At 36.8% G+C, this 27,809-nt stretch overlaps 1 protein-coding gene across 1 annotated transcript in view; it reads right to left on the bottom strand.

The window, feature by feature from the left end:
- Positions 1-8,644: 8,644 nt before the first annotated feature.
- The window catches only part of TAFA4 (TAFA chemokine like family member 4), a 265,526-nt gene continuing 246,361 nt past the window's right edge, over positions 8,645-27,809 (bottom strand). The window contains exon 6 of the mRNA XM_077130345.1: positions 8,645-8,803. Coding sequence (XP_076986460.1) covers positions 8,645-8,803 — 159 coding nt within the window. The remainder of the gene's footprint in view (positions 8,804-27,809) is intronic.

The following is a 27,809-nucleotide window of genomic DNA, read 5'->3' as shown; positions in this document are numbered from 1 at the left end:
ATTTCCTTTCGGGGCACACATAGAAACTTTCACATCCTTCTTGGGTGCTTTTGAAGTCTTGAGTTCATCCCTTTCTTTTATAACTGTATCCGGCACATTTAGAAACAACCAGCCATATCATTATACCTTTTAACTCCACAAGACTCTATTAAGGTGTCAGAAACACTCTCATATAGAGTCTTGCCTCTTGTAAGCATTTGAGTAGACATATCCAGAAGTGGTATTTTATGTATCTCTATTGCCAACTCATGCCATGGACTATCAGTGCCAACTTGATTACTGGAAATATAGTCATTAGTGCCTTTGAATCTAATTGTATTAGAGAATCAATTCCAGAAACCCCTGAACCAATTCAGAAATCTCATCCTTAAGATTCTGTTTCTTAAGAACTACCCACTCTTGGTGCCAAAGCAAAACCCTGTATTAGTCAGGGTTCTCTAGGGAAACAACCAACAGGAAATACCTGTAAATATTATGAGATTTTTATAAAAATTGTCTCACGCAACTATGCAGATGCCAAAGTCTAAACTGAAGGTAAGGCTACAAGCTCAGACCTCCAATGAAAGTTTTTGAAGAATTCCTCAAAAGAAGCTGGCTGGCTAAAGTAGAGATGAAAAGTCTCTCTTTTGACCACTGAAATCATCATGTTTTTTATGGCCTTCAACTGATTGGATGAGACATCTCTCATTGTTGGAGGCAATGTCTTCCATTGATTGTAGATGTAATCAGCCATAGACAAGTAGATTGTAAGTCCACCATATGTCTTTTCAGTAACAAACAGGCCAACGCTTGCTTGACCAAACAACTGGACACCGTAACCTGGCCAAGTGACACATGAACCTAACCATTACACTTAGAACTTTAATAACTGCACAGTAAAATGAGTGCTTAGGTTGTTAGAAATAATTGAAGGCATCTCCCAAGTGGGGAATATACTTTCTAAAAGTTTTTTTAGTAACTGTTATATCATCTTCCTTATAACAAGGAAAAACCTCTGTCTATTGAAATGTTTGAGTCTGACATCACGAATTATCTTAACTTGGTCTTTTAAAATATTTAGGCTATTATTACTGTGCCAGAATTATCAATATAAGTGCAACATTGTTCCTGAACAGTCAGGGTTATCTAGAGTCTGTCTATTTTGTAAGAACACTGATGCTAGGCTTTTAACTTCAGCCTAGAGGATCTAGAGCACATTTAAGTGGTATTAAGCTCTGTTTTATTGTTGCACGAAACAGGGACAAGGTTTCAAGCCTCCTGGAATTGGATGATGGTCTGAAGTTTCAGGAAGTAGGTTTTATTGTCTATGGACATAGGGCTCATAGAGTAGCCTCTGAAAGTCTGACCCCCAAACAAAAGGTTAACATCAGTTTTTATAGACAGGGTGACATGTTAAAAGCAAGGTAAATGATTGGCTAATGTAAGTTGAGAAGGGTATGAAGCTGGGTTACAGAAGTGGATGAGTCATTAAGGGAGGGGTCTCTATCCCAGGAATGTGTCTTCTCTTGCCTACTTGCAGTTTCACCCATTCCTGGAGGCTAGGGAAGGGGTCCCTATTCCAGGAATGTGTCTTTTCTTGCCGTTTCACCCGTTCCTGGAGGCTAGTGGAGGGGGTTTGGGGATTTTCCACAGAGGAGGCAGCTGAACCAGAAGAAGAAGGGGGGAAGAGACCTGCCTGCTGCAAAGCCTGCTTGCTAATTATAATCTTAGATATAACTGCTCACGCTAGGTCATGTGTTCCTAGGGAAGGTATGATCATGTGTATGAAAGAGTGGGACCCTTTATTTTAGTAGGTCAAGGGGGTTGGGGCTCTTAACTGTCTTTGGTCAGTTTGAGGTCTGGTATACAAAAGATACTGTTTGCTCTCTTATTGGCATTTAGGTAGATACTATATGCATGATCAAAGGATCCAGTCTAACTTACAGGTAGTAAAGAAAACCACACAGTTATCTGCAGTTTATAAAAGGGGATGAAAAATCGCTTAGACAATGAATAGGAGCAGAATCTGATAACTCAAAGGAGTATGCTACAGTTTTACATTGATATAAAATAATTTCTTTATAGTCACCCTTCATTTGATCCAAGATAACTTCAAAAATATTATTCTCAATTATTAAATAAGGCTGGTTTCTTTAGATTTGACCTGATTATTTACATATGTGTAACAAGAATGGCAATTTACCATATAGGCTCTGTCAAGTTTGTTTTGCTGATAGTTTTTATAAGGGACTCCCAGTTGGACTTTAAAAAAAAATTTTTATAGAAAAATCATCACACATATACATTCTATACATGGTGTACAATCAATGGCTCACAATGTCATCACATAGTTGTGTATTTATCACCATGATCATTTTTACAACATTTACAACACTCCAGAAAAAGAAATGAAGACAAGAGAAAAAGCTCATACATATCATATCCCTTACCCTTCCCTCTCATTGACCACTAGTATTTCCATCTGAGGGGAGGATATGGTTAAAGCAATTACAAGCAATCTTACATGTCCTCAAGCAGTGGGAAACCATTGCTCTTGTCTTCCTGTTTGTTTGTTAAGCTGAAAACAGCTTAAAATGTTTGTCTGCTTTGCCTATCTATGCCATTTGCATATCTGTCTGCTTTGCATTTGCTTATCTAGAATATATCCTCCTACTCATGGGGAAATTCCTGCTTTGTTCTTAAAATTAAAGATACCTCTTCAAGGCAAACAGGAACCCCCTATTGGTGTTCAATGGATAGCTTAACTCCAAATGGCCCCTTTACCTGTTAAATAACTAGTGAAAAATAAACTTGGGGCTCAGGCTCTCTCTTGGGTCAGAGACTTCCTTGCTTTCTGACTTTATGCCATAGGTTTCTTCTTCCTGCACCGATTTTTTTGCTGGACAAAGAATAACCACCATAGGTGGTGTCGCCCACACCATCTACCCAATTTATTTTAACTTTGTCCCCCTATTATTTATTTATTTTTTAATCCATAATTATTACCCATCTGTCCATTACCTGGATAAAAGGAGTATCAGACACAAGGTTTTCACAATCATACTGCTATATTATATCTTTATATAATCATCTTCAAGAATCTAGGCTACTTGAACACAGCTCAACAGTTTCAGATACTTCCCTCCAACCACTCCAATACACTATAAACTAAAAAGGGATAGCTATATAATGCATAAGAATAGCCTCCAGGATAATCTCTTGACTGAAATCTCTCAGCCACTGAAACTTTATTTTATTTCATTTCTCTCTTCTCCCTTTTGGTCAAGAAGGCATTCTCAATCTCTTGGTGCCAGGTCCTGGCCTATCCCAGGCTTTCTGTCCCACATTGCCAGGAAGGTTTACACCCCTGGGAATCATGTCCCACATAGTGGGGGGGAAGGGCAGTGAGCTCACCTACTGAGTTGGCTTAGAGAGAGAGGCCACATCTGAACAAGAGAAGAGGTTCTCTGGGGGTGACTCTTAGGCCTAATTTTAAGTAGGCTTAGCCTAGCCTTTGTAAGAATAAATTTCATGGGAGCAAACCCCAAGATTGAGGGCTCAGTCTATTGATTTGGTTGTCCTAATTAGACTTCTAAAAATCTCTCAAGACTAGGAAGCTAAGCAAGGATCTGATGCCAGATCTTACTTGTAGTAACTTTCTTTACTGACCTGTAAGGTTGGGAACCCTAGAACTAGTTCCCAGACCAACTGTTCCAAGACGGTTTTGTAAGCATTGGCTTCATGAAGTTAACTTAGTTTCTTAAAAGTGTCTGATCACATCTGATTAAATAAACATCCTTCTTAGACATGATAGTCCCATCAAAGTTTTGGCTATATTGCCAGTATCTACAATTATGCCCTGTTAACAAGGAGGAAAGAATCTGATTAAATCTATGCAAATAATTATTTTGCTATAAAAATATGTATATTCAGTAAGAGTTTCCAAATTCCAGAGGGTCCAGGCAAGGAGAAAAAGATGAATGTTTTCTAAATTATAGATAGTTTAAAGTTTAAGAGTAAGGAATTTCTTGCATTAGAAAACAGAACATTAAAACATCAGCAATAATCTAAGCAAAACTATAGTCATTCTTTATCAGTTCATCTAGTCCAAGGTAATTAGTCTTCCTTTTGCTCTATCTTGTGTTAGCAATCTCAGGAACTGACAGATTCTTTGCTAGAATTCTGGAATCTTGATTTTTCGGTCCAATAGCATGTTCTCAACTATTTGAGCAATGCCATTAGAAGCCTATGCCTCAGAGTACCTACCATAGTTCTTTCTTGAAGACAGTCCATTTTGTTGGAGTACTCTGTCCTGTAGCTGATCACAAGTGTTTTTAGGGAAGCATCAGAAAGAAGATTGTCTTTAGATGACAAAAGGCTTAAAATAGTCTTGGTTAAGTTACAACTCATTTATAAAAGTGGAAGTTGGGATGAAGGGTCATTATACAAATAATGTAATTGAGAAAAAATTTGGTTGTTTTCATAATATGTGACATTTTAAAATTTTAACCAATAACCGTACTATTGTCTAATTTCAGGCAGATCAGTACTAGGACATCTCATGGTCAATAAGGATATTGACAAATCTCTAGGAACTTTATAGAATTTCTGAAATGTTTATACTAATAGTACTTAACCCATATAAATTGAACTAACCAATTAGAAAATCCTGTTCATTTGGACAACATTTTCCATGTAACTCATAGCATATCAAATAAACCTAATTATTCCTAACACTTCTGTTTTTACAAGGTAAAAGAACAGACCCCGTGTGATTTTTTAGTGGCTTCTGGAAAAATCCCAAAAAGTATTTTAAGTCAATAAGATGTTTTTTAGAGTTTACTTTTGGAAAGGTGTAATGTCAAAATTTCTTAGATCTGCCACATTTTGTTAAATAGAATAATGGGTCACTGTGAAATAATATTTGATTCCCTATTTAACCAAAGTGACAATAAAAGATTTTTTAAAAGTAAATAGGGATTAACAGTATTGTAAACACACACACACACACAATTTAATTCTTTTAAAACTGAAAAGACATTTTCTAAAACAATGAAGGATAATTACGTCACTATAAGTATCAGTATGGATATTACTCTAAAACAGAATTTTGCTTTCTCAGCAGATTACTCAAATGGTTAAGAAAAACCTTTTGCAACCTCTTACTGGGAGCAGACCAATAATCCAAGAAAACTTTACAGAAAGAAAATCAGAATACTGTTTGATAAGAAAACTTTTAAAAATCTCAAAAGCCTATCAAATCTTAGCCAACTTTGACCATGACAAATAAAATTCCTTTTCCATAAACTTTTTACAGATTTCATGCCCATTCAGGTTTTGTCCTACACATTCCTACTTTTCACTGGGAGACAACCAGTCATTTTACTTTAGAACAAAACTACTTTTTCTGTCCTTAACAAAGCTTACTGTACATACCTGCATACCTTAATTTACCAAAAAGATCTTTGAAACTGTCTTTAAACAAATATCCTGAAAAACACATTTATTCCTAAAATAAAATTGTCATAATAATAACTCACTCTGGTTAAATACAAATTCACATTTTTCATCATCTTAAGTGTGCTGAATCTGCACCGTTGAAAATGATTCCCCCAATCACAAGTGACAGTTGAGCACTTAAAATGTGGCTATTGTAACCGAGGAACCAAATTTTTATTTTTAATCTTAATTTCGATTTCAATAGCCACATTCGGCCAGTTGCTACTGTATTGGACAGTTTAGGTCCAGAATATTATATGTTGCTGTGGCAGAGAAAGAAAAATATGGAAATTTATTTACTGGTTCATACGTTTCTACCCAAAAGTAATACCTGTCACTCCTCACATGTAATGACCCAAAGAAGGTCACATGTGCACATCTGGCGCCCAGCCCTACTTTGCCCTGGTAGGAGAAGAAATAAATGTCATCAGTGAGTAGCACTCATAAGTCACATGTCACTGCGGTTCAAGGCTCTGAGTATTTGATGCAAAATAAAATAGACATGTGCCTTGCCCCCATGGAGCTCAGAGTCTAGTGGGGATGGGGGTGGAGGAGAGGATTAAAACACACACATAAATATATAATTAGAATCTATGAGGCAGAATAACCAAGGTTTATAATTTAAATGAGGGATTAAAAAAGACTTCTATGGGATGTAAGAATGAAATGGTGGAAGGTACAATAAAGAGTGAAGGCTTTGGATTTGGAAAATGCGTGGTGTTGTCTTCTGGGAAGTGAAGGAAGTTCTGGGTGGTTTTTGAGCAGAGGACTAGGGAGAAGAATGGCACAGAGGATGCAGGCACAGCAAAGGCCATGCCATACAAAATGTTGCAGCTGTGGGTAGGAATTTAGATTTGACCCTCTGCCCAAAGGGAAGGCATTAGAGAGTTTTATGCAGGGAGAAACATGATCTCGTATACAGTTTTTTGAAGTTTATTCTAGCTACTGTTCAAACAATGGGTTCAAATAGGGACAACAGAGAAGTGAGAAAGTCTCTCTTCCATGAAGGCGTGTGTATTGGTTGGTGATTATCACAAAACAAATTAGTAACAGTGCTTAAAATCATTTATGATCTCAAAATTTCTGGGTGCCAGGAGTACCCAGCACAGCTTAGCTGGGTGCCTGCTTAGAACCTCACAACATTGCAATGAAGGTGCTGGCCAAACTGCATTCCTTTCTGGAGCTCAGGGTCCTCTTCCATGCTCATGTCATGATTGGCAGAATTTAGGTTCTTGTGGTTATAGGACTGAGGTCCCTGTTTATTCATAGGTGTCACCTGGGGGTCACTGTCAGTGCCCATGTTTCCATCCCACCTGTCCCTCTCACCAGCCTCCTCACAATATGGCAACATACTTTCCTCGCAGTCAACAGGGAAATCAGCCTCTTCAGGAAGAGGAGCCATCCCTCCTTAAAGGGCTTTCACCTCATTAAGTTGCTCATGCAGGAAAAGAGATTATTCAGGATATGTACACCAGGGGGCAGAAACTTGGGCACATCTTAGAACTCTGCCCAACCCAGTTTCTTTAGCTTTCCCGGTTCACACAGTTGTTAGTTGGCCAGGACATGCATCCCACAGTCTTTATGGTTTATACTCAAGGGAAGAAGGGGCAAGAAACAGGCAGTTGTTTCTCCAGGAACCAATTTGTCCATATAGGTCATAAGAAGATACAACATTTCATTTTTTGGTCAATTTGGTTATCTGTGCCTCTCTAAGAGCCTAAATTGGGCTGCCCAGAGTCACAAGAGACTGGTTGCTAAACCAGAATGATATCACTATTGTTTGGCACAAAATACAACTGCCAGATTGTCCAGAACAGATTGTTGGCCAAGAAATCTACAGGAGGTATTTAAAGAGAGTTTTGGAATTGGCAAGAGAAGGTTTCAACATGGCCAGGTCCCTAACTGCTGACAGCCTCAGTTTCTTCATCTGTAAAATGGGGATCACCTGAATCACTCCACAGTGTTATTTGTGAAGAATGAATGAAAGAATACATGTTGATCCCTTAACATAGAGTCTGGTACCTGACAAGTTTACAACAGCCATTTACTGCTATCATCCTCCTTATCATCCTTCCAAGGCACAGCTGAAGCCAGATAATACTTGTCACCATAAGGCAGTTAAAGGCCGGCAGCTTGGGAAGCTGTCTCGAATTTGTCCCAGGAGGCACTCCAGAGCTACAACAAACAAGCTCACCAGAGTGTCACTAAACCACTCTGAGCCATCATTTCTGTGTCTGCTAAATTGAGGTAATCTTCCTTTATACCTCCCCTCACTGAGGAATTCTGTGGCAGCAGTTCAAGGCTCTTAGAAGAAATGTGCCACAAGATATTAATATAGTGATAAATACCTTGCAGCCACGTCTCTTTTTTTTCCTCCCAGAGCATAATGGTATTCTTGCAGCTCTTACAAGCATGTCTTGGCAACAGAACCTTCCTGAGCAATTTATCATTCCATTACTTTATAGCTGGGATTTAATATTCACATGGACTCTGCTACAAAGTGCCTCATACTGCTGAGCAGAAGTAATCAATTAGTGTTCAATTTTCCTGTTGTCACACCTGTATTTTGGAATGGGCAAAATTTTCCTGCCTTGCACCTTTGAAATCTCAGGAATTTCTTGGAATCTTGAAGGCTCACTATTTGCCAAATATGTTCTAGTTTCATGTATTCTCAGCCAAACATAAATCCTAGGACACTTCTTTTTGTAATTGACTTGCAGGGATTTCCTCTGAACATTCAGATGTGACTCTTTCCGAACTACATATCAGACCACTTTGGTGTGGGATGAGAATATTATGTTGTCTTGGATTCAGCATATGCCAAACGTCAATAGTCAAGTTTCCGGTAACATGTAAATGGTGGATAAAGAAAGTGGGAATGATTTCCATTTCCACATTTCACAACTGAAAGCATTAATGAAAGAAGAATTGCTTCTTGCAAGTAAGCTATTCTCTATTAGTAGATTAGAATCTCTTTAATATGGGGAAAGTTCATAAACTCAAATTACCTGTCAGAATTATATAGAGGAAATAGCCCAAAAGAGTTCAGAGAATAATGCTGATAAGAGAACCCTGCTAATGAATCACACTGCCAAAGAACATTCATCTAGACCAAGGGGTTGGCAAAGTATGATCCAGCCTGCACCTTATTTTTATAAATAAAGTCTTACTGGAATTTAGGCACATTCATTGTTTTCATATCGACAATGGCTATTTTCATGCTATCACTGAAGAGTTCAATTGTTGTGATAGAGACCATAAGATCCACAAGGTCCAAGATATCTCGTATTTGGCCCTTTTTTGAAAAGGTTTTCAGGTCCTTAATCTAGAATATTAGTTATTAAATTACCTTTTAAAGGCAATCACATACAAAACATATGGCGGTATCTATTTCTAAGTCACTGCAGAATCAATTAAGATAGAAAGTATGTCAAAAGGTGACACCTAATAACAGTACCAAAACACATGAAGCAAAAATTGACATAATTGAAGATAGAAACAAAATTCAACAATAATAGTTAGAGATTTCAATAATATGTAGAACAACTAAGCAGAAAATGAACAAGAAATAGAAGACTGAAACAACTCTATGAACCAACCAACCTAACATCTATAGGACATTCCACCCATCAACAGTAGTTGATGATATGTTCTCAAGGGCATATGAAACGTTTTCCAGTTAGATCATATTTAGTCAATAAAACAAGACTCAGTACATTTATAAGAACTGCAATAATATAGGATATATTCTCCAACCACTATGGAATGAAATTACAAATCGCTAACAGATAACGCGGGGAGAAAGTATTACAAGCCACGTACCTGGCAAAGGACTCATCTCTAGATTAAGTAAAGAACCCTCAAAAACTCAACAACAAAAAACCATCCAATTAGAAAATATATAAAAGACATGCACAGACATTTCACCAAAGAGTATATATGGATGGCAAATAAGCACAAGAGAAGATGTTCAATATCACTAGCCACTAGAGAAATGCAAATTAAGACCACAGTGAGATATCTCTCAACAGCTATTAGAACAGTTAAAATAAAATGGTGACAATACTAAGTACCAGTGAAGATGTGGGAAATGAGATCACTCGTGTATTGTTGATGAATGTAAAATGTACAGCTACTTTTGAAAAACGTTTGGCAGTTTCTCATGAACTTATAATATGGCCCAGCAGTTGCACTCCTAGAAAAATGAAAACCATGCTCATGCAAAACCTGTACATGACTGTTCACAGCAGCTGTTTTAGCTTCCTAAACTGCCTAAGTAAATACCATGAAATAGTCAACTTAATGGAAATTTATTAGCTTATGGTCTGAGGCTGTTCAAATCAAGCCATCATCAAAGTGATGCTTTCTCCCTGAAGGCTGTGGCGTTCTGGGGCTGGCTGCCCGTAATCCTGGGGCCCTCAGCTTGTCACACAGAAAGCTACTTGGAGGTGTCCCCTGACCTGTTTCTCCTTTTCTGGGCTCAGCGTCATATCTCTTATGACTCTATGTCTCTGTTTGAATTTTATTCCACTTATGAAGGACTCCAGTGATAGGATTAAGACTATGCTGATGGAGGTGGACCACGCCTTAACTGAAGTGACCTCATCAAATGGTCCAACTGGTAATGGGTCCACACCCACAGGAATGGATAAGAACAAATGACTACAGCAGTTTTTGTAATGGCCAAAAACTAGAAACAATCAAAATACCCCTCAATAGGTGAATGGCTAAACAAACCGTGGTATATCCATACTATGGAATATAACTCAGCAAAAAAAGGAGTACGCTATTCGTGCATACAACTTTGGATCTCCAAGGGCATTTCGTTGACTGAAAAAACAAATAGACAATTTCAAAGTGTAACATATTGTATGATCCATTTATACAGCATTCTTAAAATGACAAATTATAGACGTGGATAACACATTAGTGGTTGCCAAGGGTTAGAGTCGGTGGTGTGTGTGTGTGTGTGTATGTGTGTGAGGGAGAGAGAGAGAGAGACCATGAAGGATATCTTTGTGGTGATGGAATAAGTGTATTGCTGTGATGTTTACACAACTGTACACATGATTAAAATGACATAGAACTATACACATATCTTATCCATGTCAAATTCCTGGTTTTGATACTCTTCTATAGTTAAATCTACGTAACCACTGAGTGTTCTGGGAGGTCTATCTCTCTGTTCTATCTTTGTAAACTCATGCAAATCTGAAATTGTCTCAAAATAAAAATTTACAAAATCCAAGGGGAAATCACCCATCCTGGTGGGCTAGATTTTTTTTATGTTCAACTATGATTTTTTAAAAACAATTTTATGCACACACTGTACATTCCATCCAAAGTATATAATTAATGCCTCTTACTATAATCATGGAGCTATGCCATTCCCACAATAAATTTGAAAGTATTTTCATTGCTCAAAAAAAAAAAAATTCCTACACCCATTATAACCCCTATTATAGATATTTACCATTCGTAGGTACTTTTGTTACACTTGATGAAGGAATGCTGCAATATTACTGTTAACTATAGCCCATAGTTTGGAATAGTTATATTTTTCCCACATACCACCCTAGTATTAACACTTATAATAGTATATATATTTGTTCTAGATCATTGAAAGATATTCTTAATTTGTACTGTTAACCACAGACATCATCGACAACAACTATGTTATACAGTCACATGTTATATCCTCTAACTTTCATTCTAGTGACAATTATGACCCTAAAATTCCCCTTTCAACCACAATGATACTAGTGACAAATATGACCCAAGATTTCCCCTTTCAACCACAATGATACCCATCATTCAGCACTGTTAATTACACTCAAAATAATATGCTGACATGACCTCTAACCATTTCCAAGCATTTACAATCAAAATTATTCAACATTCTGCACAAATTAAGAATCAGTTTGGCATTCTGTCTTCTGGTAAACTGTACTCATGGTTTTAAGCCATGATTTGCTCATTTTAATTCATTCATATTAGTGAGGCCATACAATATTTGTCCTTTTCTGTCTGGCTTATTTCAGCCAACATAATGTCTTTCATCCATGTTGTTGCATCTGGACCTCATTCCTTCTTACAGTTGAATAATATCCCATTGTATGTATATACCACATTTGGTTTATCCATTCATCAACTGATTGACACTTGGGTTGTTTCCATATTTTGGCAATTGTGAATAATGCCACTGTGAACATTGGCATGCAAATGTCTGTTCTCATCCTTGCTTTCAGTTCTTCTGAGTATATACCTAGAAACAAGATTGCCAGAGCATATGGGAATTCTATACTTAGCTTCCTGAAGAACAGCCAACTGTCTTTCACAGCAGCTGCACCTTTCTACATTCTCACCAGGAGTGAACGTGTGTTCCTATTTCTCCACATCCTCTCTGACATTTGTAGTTTTCTGCTTTTTAGAGGCCATTCTAGTAGGTAGGAAATGATATTTCATTGCGGTTTGATTTGTATTTCCCTACTAACTAGTGATGTTGAGCATCTTTTCATGAGCTTTTTACCCATTTGCATTTCCTTTTTGGAAAAATGTCTATTCAAGTGTTTTGTTTGTTTTCTTAAATGAGTTGTCTTTTTATTATTGAGTTGTAAGATCACTCTATATATTCTGGTTATTAAACCTTTATAGGATATACAGTTTCAAAGTGTTTTCTCACATTGAGTAGGCTGTCTTTTTACTCTCTTAACAAAGAAACCACAAAAGTATTTAATTTTTAAGTGGTCCCGTTTATCTGCTTTTTCTGTTATTGCTTGTGTTTTGGTTGTAAACTCTAAGAAACCACTGGCTACCACAAAGTCTTGAAGATGCTTCCTTACATTTTCTTCTAGAAGTTTTATGGTCCTGGCTCTATTTATATCTTTGATCCATTTTGAGTTAGTTGTCACATAAGTTATGATGTAGTGGTCCTCTTCATTCTCTCAGATATAGGTATACAGTTATCTCAGTACAATTTGTTGAAAAGACTGTTCCCACCCAATGGTGTTCCAACCCAATGGACTTCCAACCCAATGGAGTGGATTTGGCAGCCTTGTCAAAAATCAGTTGGCCATAGATGTGAAGGTCTATTTATAAATTCTTGATTTTATTTCATTGGTCAATATATCTATCTTTATGCCACTGTCATGCTGTTTTGATCACTTTTGCTCTGTAAACAAAGTCAGGAAGTATGAGTCCTCTAACTTGGTTCTTCTTACTCAAGATGTTTTTGGGTATTTGGGGCCGTTACCCTTTCAAATAAATTTGATGATTGGCTCTTCCATTTCTGCAAAGTAAGCTGTTGGAATTTTAATTGGGATTTTGTTGAATCTATAAATCATCTGGGTAGAACTGACATCTTAACAATATTTAGTCTTCCAATCCATGAACACAGAATGTCCTTCCATTTATTTTTTATTCCTTTAATGTATTAGCAATGTTTTGTAGATTTCTGTGTGCAGGTCCAATCCTTGGTTAAATTTATTTCTAGATTTTTTTTTATTCTTCTAGTTGTCGTTGTAAATGGATTTTTTTTCCTGATTTCCTCCTCAGATTGGTCATTAATAGTATATAAAAACAGCATTGATTTTTGCATATTGATTTTGTATCTCATCACTTTGCTAAACTCATTTATTAATATTAGTAACTTAGCTGTATATTTTTGAGGACTTTCTAAATATAGGAGTGTGTCATCTGCAAATACTGAAAGTTTTACTTGTCCCTTTCCAATTTGGATGCATTTTATTTCTTTTTCTTGCCTAATTGCTCTAGATAGAACTTCTAGCACAATGTTGAATAACAATGGTGACGGCGGGCATCCATGTCTTGTTCCTGATCTCAGAGCGAAAGCTTTCAGTCTTTGCCCATTGAGTATGATGCTAGTTATGGGTTTTTCTTTTTTCTTTTTCTATTTTTTTTAACTTCTTTTATTGTATAATGTAACATATATACAAAGCAAAGAAATAAAAAAGCAATGGTTTTCAAAGCACTCCTCAACAAGCAGTCACAGGACAGACCCCAGAGTTTGTCATGGGCCACCACATGATCCTCTCATATTGTTCCTTCTAGTTGCTCCAGAATATTGGAGGCTAGAGGGCTTAAATACTTTTTCATCATCACAATCCACTTTCTTTTTCTGTGAAAAATAACATATATACAAAAAAGCTATAAATTTCAAAGCACAGCACAACAATTAGTTGTAGAACATATTTCAGACTTTGACATGGGCTGCAATCTCACAACTCAAGGTTTCCACTTCTAGCTGCTCTAAAATACTGGAGACTAAAAGAGACATCAATCCAATGATTCAGCATTCATGGCCTATTCTCTATGTGTAATTCCACCATCACCCTTGATCTTTATAAACCTCTCCTTGGGCTTGTTTGGGCTATGGCAATTCTAAATTTCTAACATTGGAAGGGTCTATCACTAACATGGGGTAGGGAGATGGAACCATGTGATGTTCTGGGGAGGATGGGCTAGGTTTCAGGACTCATCTGGATCAGGGACCCATTTGGAGGTTGTAGATTTCTGGAAAGTTACTCTAGTTCCTGCAATCCTTGTGGAATCTTATATATTGCCCTAGGTGTTCTTTAGGATTGGCTGGAATGGTCCTGGTTGGGGGTTGGCAGGTTATGATAGTAGCAAGGTCTACCTGAAGTTTGCATAAAAGCAACCTCCAGAGTAACCTCTCAACTCTATTTGAACTCTCTCTGCCACTGATACTTTATTAATTACACTTCTTTTCCACCTTTTGGTCGGGATGGAATTGTTGATCCCACAGTGCCAGGTCTGTATTCATCCCTGGGAATTATCTCCCATGTCGCCAGGGAGACTTTCACCCCAGGATGTCATGCCCTATGTAAGGGGGAGGGCAACAATTTCACTTGCAGAGATGGGCTTAGAGAGAGTGAGGCCACATCTGAGCAACAACAGAGGTCCTCCAGAAGTAACACTTAGGCATGCCTATAGGAAGTCTAAGCTTCTCCGCTATCTACATAAGCTTCACAAGAGTAAGCCTCATGATTGAGGGCATGACCTATTGATTTGGGCATCCCTAAAGTTTGGCACAATATCAGGGGATTCCCTGATGGTAAGGTTTAATAGTGCCATATTCTTTCTCCCTTCCCTCAGGGGACTTTGCCAATACTTTTTGATTATGTGCTAAATATACTCTAGAATGTTTCCAGGCATTGTAATAATCTATACAGGATTAAAGGATCTCTTTCTTATTCTATGCTTCCTGTGTTTCAGTTGTTCAAATGAGCTATCCAGACAGATTGAATTAGATTATACACTACAGAAAATTTCAGTTCCAGATCAAATAAATCTTTCTTTCATTTGTCTCAAAAAGTATGTGTGGTTCTAAAATATAGACACTGTCTTCCTTACCTTGTTCTGAATTACTTTAACCCCAACCTGTTCGGCTTCATTCTTATCTCTAAATATTAGGTTACATTTATGAAACAGCTTCTCAAAATCCAGAAATAATAATCACCACTCCAGACTTAATGTGTCTACTCTAAAAGTTTACTATCTAGGCCCCTGTTTTCTTACAAGCATTTTCTAAAGGTGACTATACCTTTGTTGCTTTTTTGTTTCTGGTTTATTTTATCACTGCATGCCTCATGACATTGCTCCTTTTTGTAGCAGCGCAACCTTCGTCCATAAGTATATACCATCATTCACCAATCTACTTTCCTATCAGTGCGCCCTTCAGCCACCTGAATTCATCGGTCATTATTTAGAGGGCCCAAAGTCCACAGTCCATCAAAATTCTTAATTGTAGATAATTTCATTGTTCCCAAGAGAAAGAAAACGAATAAACACACCCTCAGCAAATAGGAAATCTAAACCTCCTCTTAACTCTTCTCCCTCACTCCATTATTTACCTCTGCTGTTGCTGTGGTAGTGTTAATGGTTTCCTTTTGATCATAGCTCATAGCATGCAATAGCAGTTATCCGCCTGTACCCTGGACTTAAATACTCTTTATACAAAAATCATATCATTGAAGTAATTCTTATGAGAACTCATTCATATTTCTAGTGTGAATCAGTGGGGCACGTAGGTCTATATAATCTCTTTCAATCTTGTTCATCTTCAATATGGTAATATTACTTCTAGACCCACTAGAGAATCACCTTCACTTCTATTTATTCCCTTACATTGAAATTCAACCTCATTAGCTAATGGTACACCCATCTCTAGCTTCTATGTATAATGTACAACCTTGTGCTTTGGGGTGCAGTGACCTGTATATGTCTGTTAGGTTTCATTCATTTATCAAGTTATTTAACTTCTTTATTTCCTTGTTGATCTTCTGTCTGGTTGTCCTGTCTATAGAGGAGAGTAGCATATTGAAATCTCCTACTATTATTGTTGAAACATCTGTTGCTTCCTTCAGTTTTGCCAATGTCTGTCTCATGTACTTTGGAGCTCCTTATTAGGAGCATAAACATTTATGATTGTTATATCTTCTTGGTGAATTGACCCTTGAATTAGTATATAATGTCCTTGTTTGTCTGTTATGATGTCTTTACATTTAAAGTCTATTTTGTCTGATATTCGTATAGCTACTCCTGCTTTCTTTTGTTTACAATTTGTGTGGAAAATCTTTTTCTTTTCTTTTACTTTCAAGCTATGGATTTTTCCTAAACACCCTTTATCATGGAGAATGTTTCCTTCAATTCATTTCTTTTGAGGTGTTTTTATCAGGAAAAGATGAATTACATTAATTGATTTTCTTATGTTGAACCACCCTTGCATATCTGGGGTTTGATCATAGTGCATAATTCTTTTAATGAGTTGTTAGACTTGATTTCCTAGTATTTTTGAGGCTTTTTGCATATATATATATATATATTACAGAAATTGGTCTGTGATTTTCTGTTCTCACAGTATCTTTATCTGGTTTTAGCATTAGGGTGATGTTGGCCTCATAGAATGGGTCAGGTAATGTTCCCTCCACTTCAATTTTCTGGAATAGTTTGAGCAGGGTTGGTATTAATTTTTCTGGGAATAATTGGTGAAATTCACCTGTGAAGTCACATGGCCCTGGGAGTTTCTTTATGAGGTTTTTGATGACCACTTCTATTTCCTTACTTCTGAATAGTTTGATGAGGTCTTCTGTTTTCTCTAGAGTCAGTATAGGTTGTGCTTGTGTTTCTAGGAAGTTGTCCATTTCATCTAAGTTGTCTACTTTTGTTGGCATACAGTTGTTCATAGTATCCTTTTTATTTCTGTGAGGTCGGTAGTAATGTCCACCTTCACATTTCTGATATTATTTATTTGCATCTTCTCTCTTTTTTTCTTTGTCAGTCTAGCTAAGGGTTTGCCCATTTTATTGATCTTTGCAAAGAACCAACTTTTGGTTTTGCTAATCCTTTATACTGTTTTTTTTATTCACAATTTCACTTACCTTTACTCTAATCTTCATTTCTTTCCTTCTGCTTGCTTTGGGATTGGTTTGCTGCTTTTTCAGTTTCTCCAATTGTTCAGTTAGGTCATTGATTTTAGCTTATTTCTTACTTTTTAATGTAGGCATTTAGGGCTATAAATTTCCCTCTCAGCTTTGCCTTCACTGCATCCTGTATGTTTTTATAAGTTGTGTTCTCATTTTCATTTATCTCAAGGTATCTGATTTCTCTTGCAGTTTCTTTGACTTACCAATTGTTTAAGATCATGTTGTTTAATCTCTATGTATTTGTGTATTTTCTGGTTCTCTGTTTGTTATTGAGTTCCAGCTTCCTTTCATTATGATCAGAGAAAGTACTTGGTATAATTTCAATATTTTTAAATTTATTAAGACCTGTTTTGTGCCTCAGCATATGCTCTATGCTGGAGAATGTTTCATGAGCACTTGAGAAGAATGTATATCCTGTTGTTTTGCAGGTGCAAGGTTCTGTATATGTGTGTTAGGTCTAGTTTATTTATCACATTATTGAAGTTCTCTGTTTCCTCATTGATCCTCTGTCTAGATGTTCTTTCTGTTTTTTGAGAATGGTTTATTGATGTTTCCAACTATTATTATAGAGATGTCTATTTCTTCCTTCACTTTTGCCAGTGTTTGCCTAATGAATTTTGGGGCACCATAGTTAGGTGAAATAAATATTAATGATTGTTACTTCTTCTTGGTAGATTGCCCTTTTTTAATATATAATATATAATGTCCTTCTTTGTCTCTCTTAACAGTTCTGTATTTAAAGCCTTTTTGTCTGATATTAATATAGAACTCAGGCTCTTTCCTGGTTACCATTTGCATGGAATATTTTTCCCACCTTTCACTTTCAATTTGTATCCTTTGGTCTAAGGTGAGTCTTTTGTAAACAGTAGATGGATTATTTTTTATATCCTTTCTGCCAATCTGTGTATTTTGATTGGGGAGTTTAATCCATTAACATTCAGTGTTATTACTCTAAAGGCAGTGCTTACTTCAACCATTTTATCCTTTGGCTTTTAGATGTCATATCTTATTTCAGTTTCTTTTTCAACCTTTTAGTTACCTTTACTAATAGTCTTCATATCTGCACTCTCCTCAAAGTCTCTGAGTTCTGTCTTTTCCTTTCAGTCTGTAAAACTACCTTTAGTATTTCTTGTAGGATAGTTCTCTTGTTGATTAACTCCCTCAGTTTCTGTTAATCTGTGAATGTTTAAACTCTCCCTATTTTGAAGGATAGTTTAGCCAGATAAAGAACTCTTGGCTAGCAGTTTTACTTTTTCAATGTCTTAAATATGTCATGTACTGCCTTCTGGCCTCCATCGTTTCCGATGAGAAATCAGAACTTAGTCTTAATTGAGCAATCGTTGTATTTGATGAATCATTTATCTGTTGCTGTTGTCGGTATTCTCTCTTTGTCTTTGGCATTTGACATTCTGATTAGTATGTGTCTCAGAGTAGTTCTATTAGGATTTATTGTGTTTGGAGTACCGTGTCTTATTGGGCATGCATTTTCATGTCTTTCATAATAGTTGGGAAAATTTCACCCTTTACTTCCACAAATATTCTTTCTGAACCTTTTCCCTTCTCTTCTCCGTTTAGACACCCATAACTTGTTTATTTTCATGCTTCTTGTTGTCATTCAATTCCCTGGGACCCTCCTCAGTTTTTCTATTCTTTTCTTTATCTGTTTTGTCCTCTGTAAGATTTTAGATGTTTTATCCTTTAATTCATTGATTCTTCCTTCCCCCTGTTCAACTATGCTATGGTATGCCTCTGGTGTATCTTTAATCTCTTCTATTGTGCCTTTCATTCCCAAGTTTATTATTTTTTTATACTTTCAAACTCTTTGTATGCTCATTAGGTATCTTCTTAATGTATGTTTTATCTCTTTATTCGTATGTTCCATCATCTATCTCCATGAATTGTTTAAGAGTTTTGTTTGAACTTCTTTGATTAGTTGTTTCAAATCTTGTGTCTTGTCTGAAGTCTTAATTTGTTCCTTTGGCTGTTCCTTCTACCTGATTCTTAGTATGTCTTTTAATTTTTTGCTGGTAAAAAAAAAATTTTCTTTGTGAGATTACCCTAGATGTCAATTTCTCTCTCTTACCTAGGGTTGTCTTATTGATTGACTTTGTGCTAAAGCTCTTCTTTAAAGCTAAAGCTAAAACACTCAGTTCAATTACTCGATACCTTTATTAGAACTTGTATTTAATTTATAAGATTTTTTCAGTTTGTAATCATCTGCTTCTTGCCCTGGATATATGGTGCAATTTTTGAAACTGCACTATTTATACAATTCTTTCATTCCCAGGAGAAATCTTCCTTTCCCCTGTTCCTTCTCTAAGAATGTTGATCTATTCTGTTTGTTTCTTATTTGCCTCTTAAATTTTTAGCACTCTTTTTGTTATTTCTAGCTACTTTAATGTGGAGGCCTAATTCTGGGAAGAGGTTACTGCTGGAGAGGACTTTCCCAAGTCAGTATTTCCCAGTCAAAACAAGACCAGGGAGGCGCAAGTGTAGTTCAGTGGTACAATTCTTGCCTGTCATGCAGGTTCAGTTCCCAGTCATGCACTTCCCAAAAAACAAACAAGCAAGCAAAACAAACAAAAAATTCAACAAACGGTGCTACAGTAATGGGAGAGTTACATGGAAAAATAATGAAATGTGACCCTACCATACAGCATACAAAAAAATAAATAAAAACAGGACTAAGGACTCCTGAAAGGGATGCAGATTGGTTGAAAAGTGTCTTGTAGAGGAGACCCCAAAGTATGCAAATATTTTTTATGACAATTCTCCAAAACTATGCTTTCCTGGCTTACCCAACAGATGGCTCTCTTCAGCCAACTGTTCTCCATAGTCCTAAGGTGGTGCTGCACCTTTAATTCTCAACTGACTCCACCCTTGGCATAGTTGAGACAAAGCCTGCCAGTTGCTTTTGGCTAGGGCAGGTTGAAGCTGTTGCTCAGATTCAGGCCCTGCAATCTGAATTCTCTGATCGAAAGCCATGAACTGTATTGGGTGGTGCCCATCCCCCTTTTCTTGGGCAAGAGCTGCCTTTTGGCAAATTCTTCCCCACTGCCCGGAGAAATTACTGTGCCTCTAAAAAAGCATGGCTTCCTCCCCTGCCACAGGCAGGATTGAAACAGAGGCTGCCAACTGCTTTCTGTCCTGGATGGGTTGAAACTCTCTATCCTCAGAGCTGGAACCCAGCATTTCAAATTTACTAATCAAAAGCTATGACTGGCATCTGACCTTGCCCCTGACTTTTCTTGGGGAAGAGCCACCCTTCAGCAAACTGTTTCTGCAGCCTGGAGAAGTTCCTGTGTGTCTAAGTAAGCCCTGCTCCCTCCCCTACCAGAGGTTGGGTTGAAACAGAGGTTACTAGCTGCTTTCTATCCTGGGTGGTTGGAGCTGGAACCCAAAAATCCTAATTTGCTAATCACAAGCCCCAACTGATAGCAGTTGTGCCCCCTAACCCCTATTCTTGGGAAAGAGATTTATTTCCATCCAAGGAGTGGCTCCCAAGGCATCCTGCCATGCCAGTGGGGGATGGGCACCTCTGCAGCATGGAGAGATTTACTCACAGATCTTCTTTACAGTTCACCAGTCTCTTCCTTCTGTTCCTCCCTGAATGGTATACAGGTCTCTGGAGCCCCAAAACAGTTGCTTTCAGACAGTTCCTTGCTGTTTACTAGCTCCCTGGAAGGTCAACTGAATCCTAGAGCTTCCTATTCCAATTATCTAAGCTTCTTTTCCTGGCCTAGATTTTAAGCATATGACTTTATTATTACTCTCACTGTTACTCAAAGTCAGGTTTCCTGAGAATCACCAGCCTACCTTTCAAAACTTCAGCTTCTATTGGACAAATACACTACATGCCTCCTTTAATGTCTTGGAGCTATCAGGTCACTAAATTTCAAATATAATCGGAAGATGAAAACTGCAGGAAAATTGAAACTGATATGCTATAGTGCTCACCTCCCATTATATGAGTCCAGAATTATTCCAAATGATTTGATCAATGTATATGTTTTGTACATTTGATTTATAAAAGCATCACTGGCAATTGATCTGTACTACACCAAAGACATTAAAAAGATAAGAAAATGAAAAAAAAATAAAGGGAAGAGGAAATATTTTGTTTCCTGACCCTTCCTATTTTTAACTGCAAACGAAAGAGTAGATATTGCTTTTACATGTTCATGGAAAGACTAAAACCAGGTATAAACATTGTGTATGATCAAATGTCTAATTATATCATTAGACATTTTTACTAACATTTGATTCAGTAAATTAACATCCACTAGGGTCCCCTAGGAGGTATCAGAAAAACAGATCTTGGTTTCATAATTGGTCCTTTTTATGTTTGTAATTTATTCCACATAAGCATTAGAACTGCTTTGATGTTGCTTGTGATAATACAATGTTTACTATATTTTTCACCAGAAGACCCTTTCAGGTAGAAACTTGAGATAAAATTCCTTTTTATTAGGGAGAGGTGAGAAAGTGGAATGAAAATATTCATTAGAAAATGCATATGGAATTTAAAAATATTTTTGCGTGAGGAAGAACAAAGGAATGTCAATATTATAGGGTATTGAAAAGAGATGGTAATTCATATTTTAAAACTTTAACTTGTGTGAGACTAAAGCAAAATATGTTTGTTTGGTACAAAATTTATATTTGGACTAGTGCATTTCCTAATATAACTTATATGGACAGTTTAATTGAATGCCATAAGTACATGGAACCTTGAGGAGGGCATGAGATTTTGTAGGTTTGTCCAGAGTGATGCCCCAATAAATCCCAGAGAGATTTGAACAGTGAGTAAAAAACTATTTGCAAAGACTCCTTTGGGGAATGGTTAGAAAAGGGGAAAATACAACTTCCCCATGTGGAGAATTCCTGATATTCTCACAGGCAGTGGGGACAACCAAAGCAATAGACTGAGCCCCAATCTTGGGGTTTAGTCATATGAAACTTATCCCCTCAAGGAATAGGCTAAGCTTACTTAAAATTAGGCCTAAGAGTCACCCCCAGAGAATCTCGTTGGTTGCTCATATGTGACCTCTCTCTCTCAGCCAACACAACAAGTAAACTCACTGCCCTTCCCCTCTCTACGTGGGACATGACTCCCAGGGGTGTAAACCTTCCTGACAACATAGGACAGAAATCCTAGAATGAGCTGGGACTCAGCATCAAGGAACTCAGAAAACCTTCTTGACCAAAAGGAGGAAGAGAGAAATGAGATAAAATAAAATGTCAATGGCTAAGAGATTTCAAACAAAGTTGAGACGTTATCCTGGAGGTTATTCTTACACATTATATAGATATCACCTTTTAAGTTAAGGTATATTGGAGAGGCTGGAGGGAAGTACCTGAAAATGTAGAGCTGTGTTCCAATAGCCATGTTTCTTGAAGATAATTGTATAATGATAGAGCTTTCTCAATGTGACTGTGTGATTGTGAAAACCTTGTGTCTGATGCTCCTTTTATCTATGATATAGACAGATGAGTAAAACATAGGGATTAAAAATAAATGAACAATAGGGCAAACCAATATTAAAACAAATTTAGTAGATTGAAATGCTAGTGATCAATGAAAGGGAGTGGTGAGGGGTATAGAAAAAAAATAGGGGAAACAAAGGCTAAAATATATTGGGTAGATGGAACTACTAGTAGCCAATGAGAGGGAGGAGTAAGGGGTATGGTATGTATGGGTTTTTTTGTTTTTATTTCTTTTTCTGAATTGATGCAAATGTTCTAAGAAATGATCGTGGTGATGAATATACAACTATGTGATGGTGTTGTGAGCTATTGATTATATACCAAGAATGGAATGATCATATGGTAAGAATGTTCATGTTTGTGTGTTGTTATGTTTTTTAAAATTTTAAAAACAAAAAATAACAACAAAAAGAAAATGTGTACAGCTTCAATCTCCATTAGCGATCAAAAGGAAAATATACCTTTGATCTTGTAATTGCTTCTCTGAACTGTTGCATTCGAGACCATCCTTTAGTCTCTAACCAGAAGAAACCTCAAGCCAACCAGGGAAATCCTGGGTTTGGCTGTCAGATCAGAATGCAAGTGGCCATGGCTTGCATAGCTGCAAAGCTAAAGGAAATTTCTCTACCACCACCAGAGGCCCTCCTCACCCCCTCCCTTCTAAGCATAAAAAACAACTTTCCTCTAGCATCCTCTTGGCTTTTATTTCCTGCTGAGCCAGCATCTTGGCAAATGGGATGATGTCCCATTAAATACTAAGACACGATATAAAAACTCAGAAATGGACAGCACAATACTACCCAATTGTAATGCAATTATGTTAAAACACTGAATGAAGCTGCATGTGAGGTATAGGTTTTTTGTTTTTTTTTTTCTTTCTATTATTGTTTTAATTCTTATTCTGTTGTCTTTTTATTTCTTTTTCTAAATCGATGCAAATGTACTAAGAAATGATGAATATGCAACTATGTGATGTTATTAAGAATTACTGATTGTACATGTAGAATGGAATGATTTCTAATTGTTTTGTTAATTCTTTTTTTAATTAATAAAAAAAAGTTAAAAAAAATACTAAGACACATATTTCCTCATTTTACCGTTCTTGCTGGCTGTACTTCACATAATGTCTTATTGCTTAAATCAATTAGTATCTTATCAGATTTTTAACTGAGCAAGTCTCATTTGAATCTGTTTACTTTCTAGGAATTCAAATACCCAGTTTTGGACAGTGTTATACAATTACAAAATGTATTAGGTTCCAGGTTGTCTCTTGACTTTCTCTACCAGCTCGCTGATGTGGCTTCATTTTTACAGTCGCCTCCCTGTGGGTTTGCTCAAGCTTTAAGGCCTTGAGTATGATTTCTGGTTGTTAACATTACTATTTTCTAACACAATTTCTAATTGCAAACCTGTGAGAGAGACAAGGTAGGAACATGACAAGAGGTTTGAATCTCAGCTCCAGTATTTACTGTCTGTGAGTCTTTAGAAAGGATTTTCAATTTTTCTAAGACTCAGTATTTTTTCTCGAAACAATGGGACTCTCCAAAAGTTGTAAGGATTGGGTGAAAGACTCTTCTGCACCTCATATGGCTCATATGTTGTGCCTCTGGCTCTTTCTGCACAGTGGAGCCAAAGATGTCTTAGCTTTCATTTAAGCTTTAATTGTGGAAGATCAGAGGGAAGGTAATAGTTGAATTCTAATGTATAAACAAATCTCTTTTCAAGTATTTTGGTACATGAAGTCTTTGAGTTGGCAAGAATTGTAATTGAGAAATCAGTTTGAGTGAGTGATAATTTTGAAAAGTTTTGACAGTCAAACAGTATGTTCTTTCTAGTTATCTGGGTTGTCTTTCCTGCTCTAGAGTAATACCTCAGTTTAAGAACATCAGGTAAACCAATATACCTGAAGGGAACAAAGGTGGTGATTAAATATACTAGTGAACCTGTCTCAAACTCAAAATAGAATCAGATATAAGAAGTAAGTTAAAGCTGCATATTGCCCACCACCCCACTACACTGTTAATATTTATGTGTGAAATCTCATATTTCTTTCTGTACATGTATTTTAATAGGATAAAATTATAGTAGATAGTTCCAATATTAATCAATGCCATTTTAATGGCTATATAATAATCAATTGCCTGGATATACCATGACATATCTAGCCAACCTCTCCCCCACACCATCAGTTTTTTAGAATAACTTTTTACATTAAAATAGTTAAGACACCAAAGAACAAGAAATTGTAAAAATAGTACATAGAGTTCATGTGTACCCTTTACCTAGCTCCGCCCAATGATTATATCTTCCATAGCCATGGTACCTTGTTAAAACCAGAAAATTGATTTTGAAACAATGATAGTGAGGTTGCTGAGCAACTAGGTCTCCCATTCATTATTGGAGGGAATGTGGAATTGTACAGCCACTCTGGAAAAGTTGGCAATTTGCTTATCATGTTAAAAATATGTGTCATTCTGGAGTGACACAAATGTTCTAAAACTGATCATGGTGATGAATACACAATTATGTGATGATATTGTGAGCCTTGGTTATATACTTGGAAAGACTACATGTGTGTAAAGATTTCTCAATAAAAATATTAAAAAAAAAATACAATTGTCATAACACCCAGTAATCATGCTCCTGGAAATTTATCCCAGAAAAATGAAAACCTATTCACACATGTACTCTTGAATGTGTAGGTTTTTCTTAGATCACTGTGCCAATTTGAATCTGTTGTATACCCCAGAAAAGCCATATCTTTTAATTCTCATTCAATATTGCTAGGTGCTATCTTTTTTATTGTTTCCATGGAGATATGACCCACCCAATTTTGGATGATAATTTTTGATTAGATGGTTTCCATGGAGATGTGTCTCCACCTATTCAAGGTGGGGCTGCTTACAGAAACCCTTTCAGAGGAATCATTTTGGAAAAAGCTTTAGAGTCATGAGAACCAACAGAACCAACTGAATGGACAGAGCCCCAGAGAAGCCACTGAAGTGGAAGCTAGTAGATCTCTTGTACCTTTATAGATGAGAGAGAAACCCTGAATGTCATCAGCCTTCTTGAACCAAGGTTGTTTCCCTGGATGCCTTAGATTGGACATTTTTATAGTCCTGCTTTAATATGACCATTTTCATGGCCTCAGAACTGTAAACTTGCAACTTAATAAATTTCCCTGTTTAAAAGCCATTCTGTTTCTGGTATATTGCGTTCTGGCAGCTTTCAAACTAGAACGACCATATTTGGGGAGTTTTCAGCCATTTTGCAGCTCCATATTCTTTCTTTCTCCTTATGGGGCTCTGATGACATGAATATTAGATCTCACAGGTCCCTGTGGCTTAGTTCTATTATTGTTTTCCATCTATTTTTGCTATTCAGACTGGATAACTTCTATTGCTCTATCTGCAAGTTCACTGAGTCTTTCCTATCGCATGTTGATTCTGCTCTTAATACATCCAGGGACTCTGGTAACTGAAGTGGGAGGGAGGTTGAAATGGGAATTCTGCCCACAAGCTCTTAGGGATGGGGCACCACCTCTGGAAGACAGGGGGTAGTGGAAGGTAGAGTTCTGCTCCTAAGCTACATGGGGGAGAGCACACCTCCTCATTACTACAAGAGGGTGGTGGAAGTTGGAATTCTACCCCCATGATCCATAGGGAAGGGATACAGATTCGTACTGTGGGGGAGGGGATGGAAGACAGGATTCTACCCACAGACTCAACTGGTACAGTATCCAAAGACAGGGTTCTACCCACAGACTCAACTGGTACAGTATCCATTTGGGTGGATGAGGGAAGTTGACTTTTTTCATGGTGCTCACCTCAAGAACAGACAGGTATTGTTAAAAGTTTCTGTACTGTTGGGTTGCCATTTTCCTAGTCCGTTCTTTAGGCTAGAGCAAGTAAGATTTTCTTGGGGCTATTTTTTTGTCTGTGCCCATTGGTGTTTCTGGGTTGTAGCTTCTCTAGGGCCCATGCTGGGCTATATATGAAACAAGGAGTAAACAACAACAACAACAAAAAATAAAAATAAAAAAAAACAGGAGCTCACTGCCAGGTTGTTCCTTGACTCCTAAGGCTCCTAACTAATTTGCCTTTTCTCCACCTTTCAGAGCCTTCTGCTGAATGACTGCTGCATCTTAATCAGAAGTGGAAATCTAGATGATCATCTTCGATTTTTTTTATTAAAGAATTTTTGGGTTTACAGAAAAAATCATGCATAAAATACAGAATTCCCATATACCACCCTATTATTAACACCTAGTGTGGTACATTTGTTACAATTCATGAAAGAACATTTTTATAATTGTACTTTTAACTGTATAATTTACAATAGGGTTTACTGTGTTGCACAGTCATGTTTTCATTTTAATTTTATCCTAGTAACATATATACATTCCCAAACTTACCCTTTTAGTCACATTCACATCTATAAATCAGTGCTTTTAATTGCATTTGCAATGTTGTGCTACCATCACCATCATTCATGACCAAAACTTTACAGTTAACCCAAATAGAAATTGTACAGTTTATGCATTAACTCCTCATTCTGAAGCCCCAATCCAGCTCACAGTCACCTATACCTTAGATTCTGACTCTCTGAGTTTGCTTATTCTCATTATTTCAAATCATTGAGGTCATACAATCTTTGTCCCTTGGTGTCTTGCTTATTTCCTTCAACATGATGTCTTCAAGATTCATCCGTATTGTCACACGTATCAAGACTTCATTCATTTTATGGCTGAATAATATTCCATTGTATGTGTATACCACATTCTATTTTAGCTTTTCAAAAGATAAACCTATCTTCTGTCTTTTGGCAGTTATTAATAATGCTGCTATGAACGTTGGTATGCAAATATCTGTTCAAGTCCTTGCTTTCAGTTCTTTTGGGCATATTCTTAGAAGTCAGATTGTCAGGTCACATGGTAATTCTGTACTTAACTTTCTGAGGAACTGCCAAATTGTCTTCCACAGCAACATCACTGTTTTATATTCCTACCACCAATAAATGAGTGTTTCTATTCCTCTGCATCCTCTCCAACACTTGTTATTTTCTGTTTTGTTTTTAACATTAGCATTTGTAGGAGGTGTCACACATTATCTCATCATTGTTTTGATTTACATTTCCTTAATAGCTAATGATGTTGAGCATCTTTTCATGTGCCATTTGTATATCTTCTTTGGAGAAATGTTCATTCAAGTGTTTTCCCATTTTTCATTTGGGTTTTGTCTTTTGATTGTTGAGTTGTAAGATTTCTTTTTATATTCTGGATATTAAACCATAATTGGATATGTGGTTTCCAAATAGTTTCCCCTTATGTAGGTTGTCATTTTACTTTCATGATAAAGTCCTCTGCATAAAAGTTTTTTT

Source organism: Tamandua tetradactyla, chromosome 15, assembly GCF_023851605.1.
Source record: "Tamandua tetradactyla isolate mTamTet1 chromosome 15, mTamTet1.pri, whole genome shotgun sequence".
Taxonomy (NCBI): Eukaryota; Metazoa; Chordata; class Mammalia; order Pilosa; family Myrmecophagidae; genus Tamandua; species Tamandua tetradactyla.
This window is presented reverse-complemented; position numbering and strand designations above follow the sequence as displayed.